General features: G+C 35.0%; 1 protein-coding gene across 1 annotated transcript; it reads right to left on the bottom strand.

Annotated features, from left to right (window-relative positions):
* Window positions 1-9,287: 9,287 nt before the first annotated feature.
* LOC149025801 (cytochrome P450 CYP72A219-like) lies at window positions 9,288-11,493 on the bottom strand. The gene is made up of 5 exons (XM_089143194.1): window positions 11,197-11,493; window positions 10,861-11,081; window positions 10,522-10,766; window positions 10,079-10,439; window positions 9,288-9,985 (listed from the first exon to the last, which is right to left on the bottom strand). Exons 1-5 carry the CDS (start codon window positions 11,477-11,479, stop codon window positions 9,560-9,562), a joined length of 1,536 nt encoding a protein of 511 aa, XP_088999320.1. The 5' UTR covers window positions 11,480-11,493; the 3' UTR covers window positions 9,288-9,559.
* Between the last annotated feature and the right edge of the window lie 2,497 nt (window positions 11,494-13,990).

The raw sequence follows: 13,990 nt of genomic DNA on the forward strand, positions 1-13,990 counted from the left end.
TTCTACTTAGAAGAAAATTAATTATGTCCATACAGGCTCTAGCAGTCTAGCATACGCTAAGATCTAAAGAGGGGACAACTGTACAAACTAAAACATGAAAGTTAACAGTTATGCATTCTTTATTTCTTCTTCATTCTAACTTTTAAAAGATTTGATCAATTCCAGTTCAATTCACACTAGAATATTTAAAGTTTAACTCCATGCTTGATATGCTTGATATGGGTATATCAAATCTTTGCTCAGCATGCATGTCATCAAGAGAAAACCCAACCCATCAAGAGAAGAGAAGGACCAAGGTTAGAGAACAAAAACTCTCTCAAGCGCTTGGCAAGTTCGACCCAAACTTTATAATGTTAAACAAAGTAAATTAAGGAAGACAAAATCATATAAATCGACTATTTTTTCTGGGATTAACAATTAATATGCATGTTTTATTTCTTCTTGACTCTATGTTCTAAGGGATTTTATCAATTCCAGTTCTATTCAAATTAGTATATTTAAAGATTAATTCCATGCTTAAAATGGGCATATCATAATTTTGCTGCATGCATGTCATCAAGACAAAGCTCAAGTTCATATTGTTTTCTTTTTCCTAGTGAAGTACTGATCATTTAGTTAAGCGGAGTGCCCAAAGTTAGAAAACAAATTTCTCCCAAGTGCCTGGCAAGTTCGACCCAACTCCTTAATGTTGAAGTAGAAATTAAGAAAGACAAAATCACATAAAATCGACTATCTTTTCTGGGATTAACAATTAATGCATGGTTTACTTTGAAGAGAATTTTCTCGGCATAGTGTTCCATCTGATAAGATATGGAAGAATTCAACTTAATATTGTTAAATAACAAGAAAATTTAACAAAGTCAAGATGAGACTTTATGGGGTGGGGGGTTGGGGGGATTAATAAGCAACAGTTTTCTTAGTAATTGGTATAAGTAAGTTAGTTGTACTGTGAAGACTAGAGGTGGATGAGTATGAAAGACCTGAGACTGAAGCAAAATATTGGACTTTTCCATTCATGATCTTCGTGTGAGAGTTATTTTCAAACACATATATGGTATAAGCTATAATTGCTTTCCAATTTTCTGGCTAGTTTCTGAATGAAATGAATTAATACAAATTGAAAAAAAAACTAGAGAATTTTCTAATCGGTTAACATCAGAGCCATCTGTATAGACCTAGCCTTAATTGTTCAATGAACTGAAAAATTGAACTGATAAAAAAAAATTGAAAATCAATTAGGGGTTGTCAATTGTTGACGAATTGAAGTGAGCAAATGTATTTTAAACATAGAGAATCGATTAGAAGCATGGGTGCTACGACACTGAAATCAAATATCTATTAATTGAAGATAAGGATTCATTGTTTGTACATTTGAATTTTAAACATTGTTTAAAAGATGTTCTATAAGTGATACTACCACCTCTATAAAAATTTTCTTTCTTTCCCGTAATTTACCACCACTTCCATCAAATTTTCTCTTTATCTAATTAACCACCAAGTGAAACTCAGGTGAGATCGATATTACCAATGTAACTAAAAAGCATTAGTTAATTAAATTTTCTACTAACTTAAGGTTAATTAATTTGGGATAAGTAAACACCATTTGACTCGACTGCAATTATTCACCTAGCTTGGTTCAAATAACTCAAACCCCAACTTTTCAATTAGGATTGCTAACAAGCGAGATTCTTCTATTTACTCAATACAAATATGGAGCTAGAGGAAGTAGTTTCACTGCAGTGTTGCGCATTAAATGCACAGCTCTGTGCTGCCTACAGTCAATATTTCAATATATCTTGGTTCTCGTCCGTAAGCAAAAGGTGTCGCACATTCAAGTTCATTTTGGAGAGGAAGTATGTCACAGTCAAATGTTCAACCATGATTTGTAAACTAAATATTTTTCAACTGACTCTGTCACACACAAGACTCTTCTAGTCACTATAAAAAGATAGAGAACTATGATGCGTACATTATTTTGTGTGGACTTTATGACAATGTGGCTGCTTTGAATGCCAACAATAGAATTGTCATTATATTTCATTTACCAAAACTCACAATATGTTTTAGTAAATGGTTCAAAATTGCAATGAGAACTCCTTAATGAGAGGAGTCTTTCTTTATTGTCCTGCAGACTTTATGCATGTAGCAAAACATTATATTTTTAAGATTCAACGACTACGATTATAAGACGGACAAAATCATAATCCTTAGTTCTTAAAAGTACCAAGTATTGTATCTGAGAACCACACGAGAGATACCATACAACCGCAAACAAAAATTCCTCACAATCGTTAGTTCTTATAAAGGCTTAGGTAAGTCACGTTTTACATAATGAAGCAGCCCAAACACACAAATTTTTAAGCTCTGACTCAAACATTGATTGATATGGACAATTGCTTGAAGCAATTGAATTGAATTGAAAAAAGAGACTGAGGTGATTCAATTGATTTTAAATGTTGAAAATCCATTCAAAGTAGTGGGAATACCAAACAACATAGAAATAAGGATTTGCTTTGAAAGGGAAAGTTCCTATCTCTTGTAGAAAGGGAGTCCTCATTAAATTAGTCTTTTAATTATCTTCTAATATTTATTGGTGTGGTGTTTTCTCCATTATCGGCCAAAGCCACCACCGTAGCTATGGAGGCACTCTCCTATACTTTTTCCCTAGAAGGGCTAAGTTTGCTTCATCCACTCCTTAAGCTAGGGGGATGTCTATAACCCTAAAGCTGAAGGTGGACCAAGAATTGGTCAAATCAAGGACCATAACTTTGCTAGTCTCCTAAATTTCATTTGAAAAGTTGCTTCTAAACATGATACTATGTAGGTCAACTAAGTCTACTCCCATCTACTAGAATTTAATTCCATCTAGACAACTACCCTCCCCTCATACCCCTCTTAGGTCTAAAGGAAACTCCTCCTTAGACCTCGGCCCTCTCTACTACTATCACCTTGGTCTCAACTAGTTCCTTTGTTTCCTTCTGACTTGATCCTTGGCAAACGATGGGCATCCACTATAGCCAATTCAGCCCACGCCCTGTCCATAAACCCCATGTAGCCAAATCCTCTCCCTTTTCCTTATTCATTTCCAATGGTACCTAATTCCTACCATCCCATTCCCTTTTGAGTCTTACACAAGTTTGGACCCCCCCCCTCCCCCCTCCCTTCTCTCCCCCATGATAGAACCATTTGGCTCACTTCCTCTTTTTCTCCTCCACCTTCTTATTCTAGAATCTCACCCGCACCCATAGGCAAATTGTTCCTTGATCATCCCTACTTTGTTTCAAATGTCACATTCCACACCAATCTCCACTCTTTGGAGATCCCTAAACCACTACCTTACCAATTGAGGCTTTTCTTATCCACCACCATATGCCTACCAATCACAACTGTGTCCTTTGTTTGAATGGTTCCAAATACTTATACCATCTTTTCTTATCCTGCCCAAATACTTAGACCATATTTTATTCCACTCCTTTTGTGGGAGCGCCTTGTCCTCTATTTGGCACCGCCCTTAACATTCATTTGGGTTTGCTTAGGACTAGCATAGATTTTGAGATCCTTCTCTAGCTCTCCAATTTTGACCTAGTTGGTAAGTTAGTTTTTGGAGCAATCATACATCACATTTGGTGAAGCAAAAATTAGGAAATGGACTTTCAAATCTAAATCCTGAGGAAATGGACTTTCAAATCTAAATCCTTGAGCATACTTTGGAAAGCAATATGTTTCGATGTCTTCTCTAGACCCCAGCTTTTGTCCCTTACATGGTTATTAGACATCACATAGAATATGTTCATTATTGTTATTTGAAGTTTAGATCTCTCTTTTCAGTTTCTTCTTTAAGGCTAGTTTTTAAATGGACTTTCATCCTATTCATTTCTTTGTTTTTGGATATGAGGTTCATCCGGGATAGCTTACGCACCATGATTACATCCTCAAGGGAGTTTTTATATAATTAATGCCGACGAATGGGTGCGAATCTAAGACCTCCCCTAGGGAGGTTGGACCATCCATTTCCTTATGGATGAGGGACACATATCCATAAATCATGTTAAAAGGTTAAGGCTATATTTAGAAGGAAAATAATTATTTTAATTTAATTTTAACCCTTTAATGTAATCTATGGACAGGTGTATAAAATTCTCTATTTCTCATCTTTTGGGGTTTTTTCTAATGATGATTATTTATTTATGAAAAGAAAAGATAAAATTTTCCACTGAAAGAAGAAAAAAAAGAGTGGGGTTCCGTTAGGTTTTTGCTAATGATGATTATTTATTTATGAAAAGATAAGATAAAATTATCTTCCGATGAAATAAATGACATTTTTTTTTTGGGGGGGGGGGGGCGGGAGGCGGGGTTAAGTTTTTGGGTAGACCGTTGTTTGAAAGATGGTCGTTAATTGTGAATTTTGAACTTTTACTGCATTGTTTTCATTTCCTGACCCCACCTACCAACTAACAAATCATTCAGCGAAGCACCCATATGTGCTCCTAGACCCCAGTGAGGACATAGAAACTGTAATGAAGTGCAGGTGTGAGAAAACCAATGCCCAGATCCCACCATGGAGACTCTTAGTACTCTACCACTCAGATTTTTATAAGGAATGATTCGTACGTAGTTCAAATGATCTGACCATGGCAAGGTACGTTAGAGCCGTGCATGCATGCACTGGAAGGAAAAGTACGTACGTATGGCCTTTTATAAGTAGAATTACTTACAAGTTTGAGTTGGTTTAATCCATCCCAATGTGGCTTTTGGTTCCCAAAGACTTGAAACACCTCTTCCCTTGCACGGGACCTGCCACTCTGGGTGCAAACTCAACACTACCATCATCCATGTAAGAAGAACTGTTATTGTTTCTTGCCCAGCAAAGTGGAATAGCTTACAGTTTTCTATGACCTCATCGATAGTTATCTTTCCCCCATCTTGAGAGTAAGATTCTAGTAGCAGTGATAGTAAATCCTTTTTTGGTTTTCCTGCTTTCAGAGTTTTTTCCTTGCTATTGATGAGATCTCTCAAAAGGTTTCTCACTTCTTCATAACTTTCCTTCATCTTTCTATTGATTGTTGTGGGTAAAAATCTGCACCGGATCGAATAAAATATCTGAGAAAGGAGGATGACAAAATAATGATCCCAAAAAGAGAAATATTTTAGTATTACCTAAAGCCTGGTAAGTATATGGAACGAATAAGAACTGTTACAAGCTCAGCTTGCTCATGTTGAATCTGGAAAATCCGTTTTCCTTCTTGATAGCTGCTGCCAAATATTGTTCTGAAAATCACATCTGCACTTAAAGCATCGATATAAGGCCAAACATCCAGTTCACAGCAAAATTTGACTTGATGTTGTTACATAAAGGAAAAGAAGCTGACTCAAGACAAGATCATATAAAATTAACTAAATTATCTTGTATTAAAGATTATATCATGTCTAGACAAATTAAATCTGACTTGATGTTGTTAAATAAAGGGGAAAAAAGCTGACTCAAGACAAGATCATAAAAAATTAATTAAATCATTTGTACTAAAGATTATATCATGTCTAGACAAATTAAACCTCAACCGAAACAATAGCTCACTTCCAAGTGGATTACCAAGCATGCTTAGTTTGAATGAAGATTTTTTTTCTCAACATATTATTTTATGATAGAGATAAGAAAGAGTTAAACTCAATCTTGTTTAATTACCCTAAAAAACAAAAACAAAACAAAATAATAATAATAATAAGAACAAAAAAAAAATCAAAATTGTTAAAATAGATAAAATATATTAAATACAAATAGGAAAATTAGTACAAGATAAATTCAACTCTTCTATTGATTTATTTATTACATATTTATAATAGAACTAGTATTTTATCAGATATGAAAATATTCAGAATTTACAAAAAAAATATAATATATGATTCTCACACACAATAAGATGATCTTGATATAGAATGATGGATTGCTAAGATCTTCAGTTAATATGGGAATGTGAATCGACAAGATCGCACGCTGAGATGGCTGAGATCTTCATTTGGAAGTTACATTTTTTGGTATGATCTCTTTGGAAGTAATGGACATCCACAATCAATATTATTATAACAAAAATAATAATCTTTTTAATTTTTCTTTTATAAGAAATCAAAATGTTGCCTTAATATATGATTAGTTTCTTTCCTGTTTTTGGAAAAGACTGAATATATAATTAGTTTCATGATAATATTTTATGATTTGTTTAATAAACAATTATTTTTTCAATAGTTGGTCTAAGTGAGTATTACTATGAAAACTTGTAGTAAAAATGTTTGTCTTTCATTTATCTTATGAGCAAACTATTTAGTTAAACAATGCCATTGCCATTCATCAACCTTTAAACACAAAAATATATAAAACCAAGTTTTCTGTAAGGTTATAATTTGCGTGGCTTAGTGTGTACCAATTTACAATGAGTATTAGAATATTTGTAAGCTTAGTCAATGCCATTGCCATTCATCTGCCTTTAAACAAAAATATATGGAAAGAAGTTTTTTCAAAGTTATAACTTTTGCCGATTAGTATGTACTAGTTTACAAAGAATATTAGAATATTGTAAGCTCAATCAATTTTATCGTATATGACCATAATAAATTTGGGTTAGGATTAGTCTAAGGGTACTGTGATATACAATTTGCTTCCATACCTAGGTTTTGTTGTTATGGTCCTTGAATAATTGAATCGATATAAAAATTGAAAACAGATCATGTGTTCTTGATTGTTGATGCGTTGAAATAATTAGAAATGATTAAAACACTAAAAACGTATTATAAGTAGTATGCACGGCACGACATTAAAACCAAATATTTTCTAATTGAAGAAAGGACAATTTCTAAATTTGAACTCTGACAGTTTTTTGAAAGATACTTAATAAAAGCCACCACTACCATTTAATTCTATTATATTTTCTGTCTTTGATCTTCTTTCCAAGAAAAAAAGATTATATGATGGGACATGAAGGTCTTTTTTATAAACGGTAGAGAAGCATTTGACTAGTAGTTTCTTCAGTCGTTTGCAAAAAGTGTGAATCCAGTTCTCTCCACCTATGAAAATTACGGCAAGAGAACAATTTTTGAACCACTTATAGAAAGATAGATGAGACAGCCATGACTTTGATTTTGAAGGGTATAGCTGTCTTTTTTCAGATTCATTCCCTAGTATTATACATGAGGATATAATCATCTTTACAAGTGTAATGTTAATAGTTCTCACAGAATTGAATTTATGTGTCTACAATATAAAATGGGGCGTCAATGTATTACGGCCTATGTTTTGGGGTATCATTAAAATTTGCTTAACATAAATTTATTCAAGCGACAAAATCGAGGAGAGGGGATTACAAATTTTCACGAACCAAAGGAGCAAATTAACATGGGCCATCCAGTCGCAATTGACTAGCCCTCCTTAGTTTAGAAATATGATACATTTATTTATAGTATTCAAAACATGCCTTCAAATACTGCATAAAGAAAGCCCAATCCAAGGGACAGAGCTCTTTGCCTTCCAACCTGCTCATACAGTCATACATTTATACTCCTATAAATGTGGGACCCACACTCAAAGACCTGTCCTGAATATGAGTCGTTCCTCCAACGTAATACATGCATGACTGTATAGACAGGCTAGATGAAGAGAATCCGAAATTAAACACGAGATGATAGACGTCTTCCAAGTGCCATTATTTTGAGATCTTTTATAAGGCAGACCAGACCTAGTACTTAGAAAATATTATACTCGGATTTATATAATATCTTTGTCTTGAAAAGATATTTTATAATTGAAACCAGACCCATTAACACACACTCTCTCTCATGCCCATATATAACTATTGTTACACGCCACTAATCAGCATAACTCCAAAATCAATTTATTAACTATAGATACATTCAGAGTTGACACGTACAGACTTTATTTAAAAAAAGAAGCCAAGCTTACAAATTTATTGAGGATAGATTAATCTCTCCACTAGCCTAAGGACTAAGGTCGTAACCTATCATGCATGGAGCCTTTATTAATTAAAGTATATATCACAATAAGGTCGTAACCTATCATGCATGAATCCCGCCAAATGCCACCACTGAAGCAAACCCAACTCCTTCATATTTGCTTTCTTTACTTTTTTTATTCCATCTTTTAATGTTTTGTAGTTTCGCGTGGAGAAGATTCTAATTGTATTCAATATAATGAGTAACAAATAGAAGCAACTGATAATTTGAAAGAACATTAGGGCAATTGGTAATGCACAGTAATGAAACAATGTAAATTTCTTTAACCTTTGTCTGTCCATGTCCATACATCTTTATTCTAGAAACAGAATGTAATGACAAAGGAGAAAACCTTAAATAACCACCTTGTTTACATGTACTAGCAGCATACAGAAACTATGTAATATATTTTTCCTCTTCTCTATGATTGGCAAGGGCGAAAACTTGTAACCAACAAAACTAACTAGATGATGAGGAAGAACCCTTTAGCACCGCGCGCCTAGCTAGAGAGTCTTGTGTGAGCCCTTTTTGGCTTGTACGCGAGAGAGCTAGCTAGTCTCTCTCTTCTACAGTGGATTGGGGGTCGAGGGGTGCTTGGGGAGCTGAGAAGTAAACTGTAGAATTACTTCTTTTTCCACTTAGCACAGGAGCTGCGGCGGCTTGTGCGACGGATATGTGAGGAAACTGTGGGTCTCGGTTTCAACGATTCTTCCCCTGGCTCCTTCATTAATAAGGAATTGGCTTGGCGGGAGAAGTAGGAAATCGAAAAAAATCAGTTTTTGTATTTTATGGCTGCACGGCTGTTTGGTTGACCAGAAATGGAAGTTATTTCAATATGGATAATATCTTCTACGGTTCTCCCCCCTGCGGAGGAAGAATGAAGAATCTACATTATATTGACTTTAAACAAAAATATATGGAATGAATATTAGAGTATTTGTAAGCACCAAGACGGACAAGCACGAAAATCTTTGCCCTGCAGGTTCATGAGAAGAAGAAGATCATGTCGTGGAGTGAATCCTTCCATCTCATTTAGCAACCGACGAGATTCATTGAATCATTAATTCTAGGGTTTGGTGGTGATGGGAAACTTTCTCCAAATTGAATCATTAATTAATTGTAGAAAGTGCACCACTAAACTCAGGTTCCTATCTCAGCCGTTTATGATGTTTTATTTAAATCGTAGTGTAAAAGTATAAAAGCAAATAGAAATCAATATATTAGTCATGCATACACATGAAGCCTGCCATGTAAACAGTCCACGCACACAACTAAAACAATTCATCCAATCATTTATTGCTTATTGCTTATAAATACATTCAAGTCTACAGGAATCCACACCCAAGAAAAGAAATAAAGCAACCTTTCAAACCTTTCAAATTTATTCTGATACATATTATTTAGTGCATAAAAAAATGGAAGATAAAACTTGAGACTATATCATAAGTTAGCTATCAACTCATCTTACATGAGAGCTTTGTGCACTGAGTGCAACTCTTATTAATTACTACCACGGATAGTTGCATGTGGTGATTTTGCTTGTGCATGCATGCAAATGATGCTACACTTTACGCAATTTGAGGTGAACACCTTGTTGTGGACGAAGAGCAATAATATTTGCTGGAGTATGTGTGTATGATGGGGAGAGCTCAAACGAAAAACTCTGCAGAACAGTCGATAAAGCCAACCTTCCTTCGATCATGGCAAACTGTTGCCCAATGCATAAACGAGGTCCCCAGCCAAATGGGTAAAATATGAGTTTATTGTTGGTGGCTTTGGCAACTCCTTCTGAGAATCTTTCTGGGTTGAACTCATCTGCATCATTTCCCCAGTGTTCACGAGAATGATGAAGAAGGATTGCCGGTAATACCAGTTGTACTCCTGCAGGAAGTGACGTATCTCCATGCTTGAATTCCTTGTTGGTATAACGAAAAAGAATAGCTGCTGGTGGATACAATCTGAGCACCTCTAACAAAATCATGGGAATCTGCAATACACGAAAGTCCTCTTTACGTTAGAGCCCATGCATGTATGGGAAGGAAAAATACGTACGGAGCCCTAGATAAGTAGAATTACTTACGAGTTTGAGTTGATTTAATCCATCCCAATGTGGTTTTTGGTTCCCAAACACTTGAAACACCTCTTCCCTTGCACGGACCTGCCACTCTGGGTGCAAACTCAACACTACCATCGTCCATGTAAGAAGAACTGCTATTGTTTCTTGCCCAGCAAAGTGGAATAGCTTACAGTTTTCAATGACCTCATCGATAGTTATCTTTCCCCCATCTTGAGAGTAAGATTCTAGTAGCACTGATAGTAAATCCTTTTTTGCTTCTCCTGCTTTCAGAGTTTTTTCCTTGCTATTGATGAGATCTCTCAGAAGGCTTCTCACTTCTTCATAACTTTGCTTCATCTTTCTATTGATTGTTGTGGGTAAAAATCTGCACCGGATCGAATAAAATATCTGAGAAAGGAAAGGATGACAAAATAATGATCCCAAAAAGAGAAATATTTTAGTATTACCTAAAGCCTGGTAAGTATATGGAACGAAGAAGAACTGTTACAAGCTCAGCTTGCTCATGTTGAATCTGGAAAATCCGTTTTCCTTCCTGATAACTGCTGCCAAATAGTGTTCTGGAAATTACATCGGCACTTAAAGCATCGATATAAGGCCAAACATCCAGTTCACAACAACCCTCTGTTGGAACCACCTTGTCCCATTTGTTGACCAAATCCTCCAAGCTTACAGTAATTGCTGATGACATGAACTGCAAAAAAGAAAGATTCACATAAAACTTAACAAACTCTGACTAAACCCAGAATGAAGGGATAGGATCAAAACATGCATGTACGAAGCAATACCTTCAACTTCTCCACATGGAAAGCAGGGTTCATCAACCTTCGGTGTGTGCTCCATTTCTCTCCTTCATAGTTGAAAACCCCAAAAGCTATCATCTTGGAAACCGGGTCCAATTCAGGCTTCCTGATAGCACCAGTCTTGTCACTGAGAATGGCGTTTGCCAAACCGGGATCTAAGATGTGCACCATTGGAGAATTTCCCAACCAATACACAGACTTCTTACCTGCAGTTTTCACTTGTTCAAAGTTAACATATATCTTTCCACAACTCTTAATGAAATTGAGAAATGATTTATTTCTGCATCTTATTATTAATGTGAAGGGATTAGAAAGTCATACCATTTTTCTGAATGATATGATTGTTCCATGCAGCTACACGTTCTACAATTGCATGATTTGGTTTGATGGGCTTCGACTCAGCTTCCATATGGATCTTCGCGATCTCAAACATGTCCCCAAACAGAAGCTTAAATGGAGTTACAGTGAAGCCTTGCTTCTTCAGAATCCTCTCCAGCTTCTTGGGTGTCAACCAGATCCAATCCAACACTTTCCATCCGCACCATGCAGCTACCAAAATGCCAAGTGCCAGCACCACCATTTGAATGGAACCATCTCCTTCCATTGCTGCTACTTAATTATGGCTGGAAATTTTTCTTATGATGAAACTCGACTTGGGTACCTCCCTTTTATAGCTGGATCTAGCTGAGGTAATGAATAAAAAAAGATAAAGTGTACAAATCTCTCACGCTTAGTAGGATATGTAGGGTCAACTGTATTAGCTAAGCATGATAGTGACGTACAAAAATTTCCGCTTGTTCTCGATTCAATTTTTCAAGGTTTTGATATCTTTTAGTTCGACTAAAATTTGAATCTTTGAAGGTCAGCCGAGCAAGTTCTACTTAGAAGAAAATTAGTTATGTTCATACAGGCTCTAGCAGTCTAGCATATGCTAAGATCTAAAGAGGGGACAACTGTACAAACTAAAACATGAAAGTTAACAGTAATGCATTCTTTATTTCTTCTTCATTCTAACTTTTAAAAGATTTGATCAATTCCAGTTCAATTCACATTAGAATATTTAAAGTTTAACTCCATCAAATCTTTGCTCAGCATGCATGTCATCAAGAGAAAAGCCAATTCCATGTTGTTTTCTTTTTGCTGGTGTAACTGTTGTGACTAAAATATCCTGGTTCAAAGCCTCCCGCAATTTTAGCACCAACAGTAACAGTTCACTTATTCAAGCAGAAGGACCAAGGTGAGAAAGCAAATCTCTGTCAAGCGCTTGGCAAGTTCCTCCCAAACATTATATTGTTAAACAAAGTAAATTAGAAATAGATAAAATAATATAAAATCGACTATTTTTTCTGGGATTAACAATTAATATGCATGTTTTGCTCCGCTGATAATATATGAAAGAATACCACGGGGTTGGTGGTCTAGTGGTCCCAAGCTCACTCTCAAGTGGTTTGATAAACCTCATGTCCCAGGTTCAAATCCCATCTGCTCCTCTATTTCTTGCATTGGACAGTTGTGTGCTCTTTGGCCTGGGCATGAGTGCTACCTGCTTCTGTAGACTATACTAGGCCTCCGGTGGGGCTCCGCTGACGGGGCCAGTGCTTGCGCTGGTAGTGCACAAGGCTAATGCTTGCATAGGTCGCACTCGATAAAAAATCCAAACATTGCGTAGCGGGGGGCGCTGGGTCGCCGCTACTGCATCCCCTCTATTTCCTACCAAAAAAAAAAAAAAAAAAAAGAATTCAACCCTTCTATTAAAAATGTGGGGGAAGAAAAAATGAAAGAAAGAATTCAACCCAATATTGTTAAAAACAAAGTCAAAATAATAATCTTTTAACCTTTTTTATATAGGTAGTCAAAATGTTGCTTTCATATATGATTTCATGTAAGATTTTTTTTCTTTTCTTTCCTTTTTTTTGGTAAACGCAAAACTGAGACTACAAAACAAAATATTGGACTATCCCATTCATGATCCTTATAAAACTCATATGAGAATAATTTTCAAACACACACACTATCTATATGGTATAAGGTATAAATATTGCTTCCCAATTTTCTGGTTAGTTTTTTGTGTGAACTGAATTAACAGTTTAACAAAAACTAGAGAAATTTCTAATCGGTTAACATCAGAGCCATTTATAAAGACCTATGCTTAATTGTCAATGAACTGAAATAATTGAATTGATAAAAAAAAATTTGAAAATCAATCAGGAGTTGGCAATTGTTGACGAATTAAATTAACCAAATAGATTTTAAACATTGAGAATCGATTAGAAGTATGGGCAAGATGGCATTGAAATCAAGTATTTATTAATTGAAGAAAAGGATTCATAGTTTGTAAATTTGAATTCTGACCATTGTTTAAAAGATTTTCTATAATTGATATTACAATCTCTATAAAAAATTTCTTTCTTTTGAAGTAGTTTACCACCACTTTTATAAATTTTTCTCTTTATATAATTATCCACCAAGTGAAACTCATGTGATATGGAGATTTCCAGTGTAACTATAAAATATTAGTTAATTGAATTTTCTACTAACTTGAAGGTTGATTAATTAGGGATAAATAAATACCATTTGACTTGACTGCAATTACTCACCCTGGTTCAGATAATTCAAACCCTATTTTTCAATTAGGATAAGGATACAGAGAGGAAGTATGTAGCAGTCAAATTTTTCAACCATGATTTGTACCCACAAGATTTTTCAACTATGACTCGGTTCACTCAAAGATTTTTCTTTTTTTCTTTTTTTTCTTTTTTATTTTGGATAGAACCTCAAAGACTTTTCCAGTCAATGTAAAAAGATAGAAAACAACAATGATGTATACACCCAAGATTTTTCAACTATAATTCTGTGACACTCAAAGATTTTTCATTTTTTTTTTTGGGTAGAATCTCAAAGACTTTTCCAGTTAATTTAAAAAGATAAGAACCTTACCCAAAAGAATAGATAGGGAACAACAATGCATACATTATTTTGAATGGACTTTATGACAATGTGGCTGCTTTGAATGCCGACAGATACAATTGCCATTATATTTCATTTACCAAAACTCACATTTCACTATAGAAAAAGAGAGAACAATGATGTGTACATCATTTTGAATGGACTTTAT

The sequence above is a fragment of the Hakea prostrata genome, chromosome 2 (genome assembly GCF_041222555.1).
Source record: "Hakea prostrata isolate BN-2017 chromosome 2, UWA_Hpros_2, whole genome shotgun sequence".
Lineage (NCBI taxonomy): Eukaryota > Viridiplantae > Streptophyta > Magnoliopsida > Proteales > Proteaceae > Hakea > Hakea prostrata.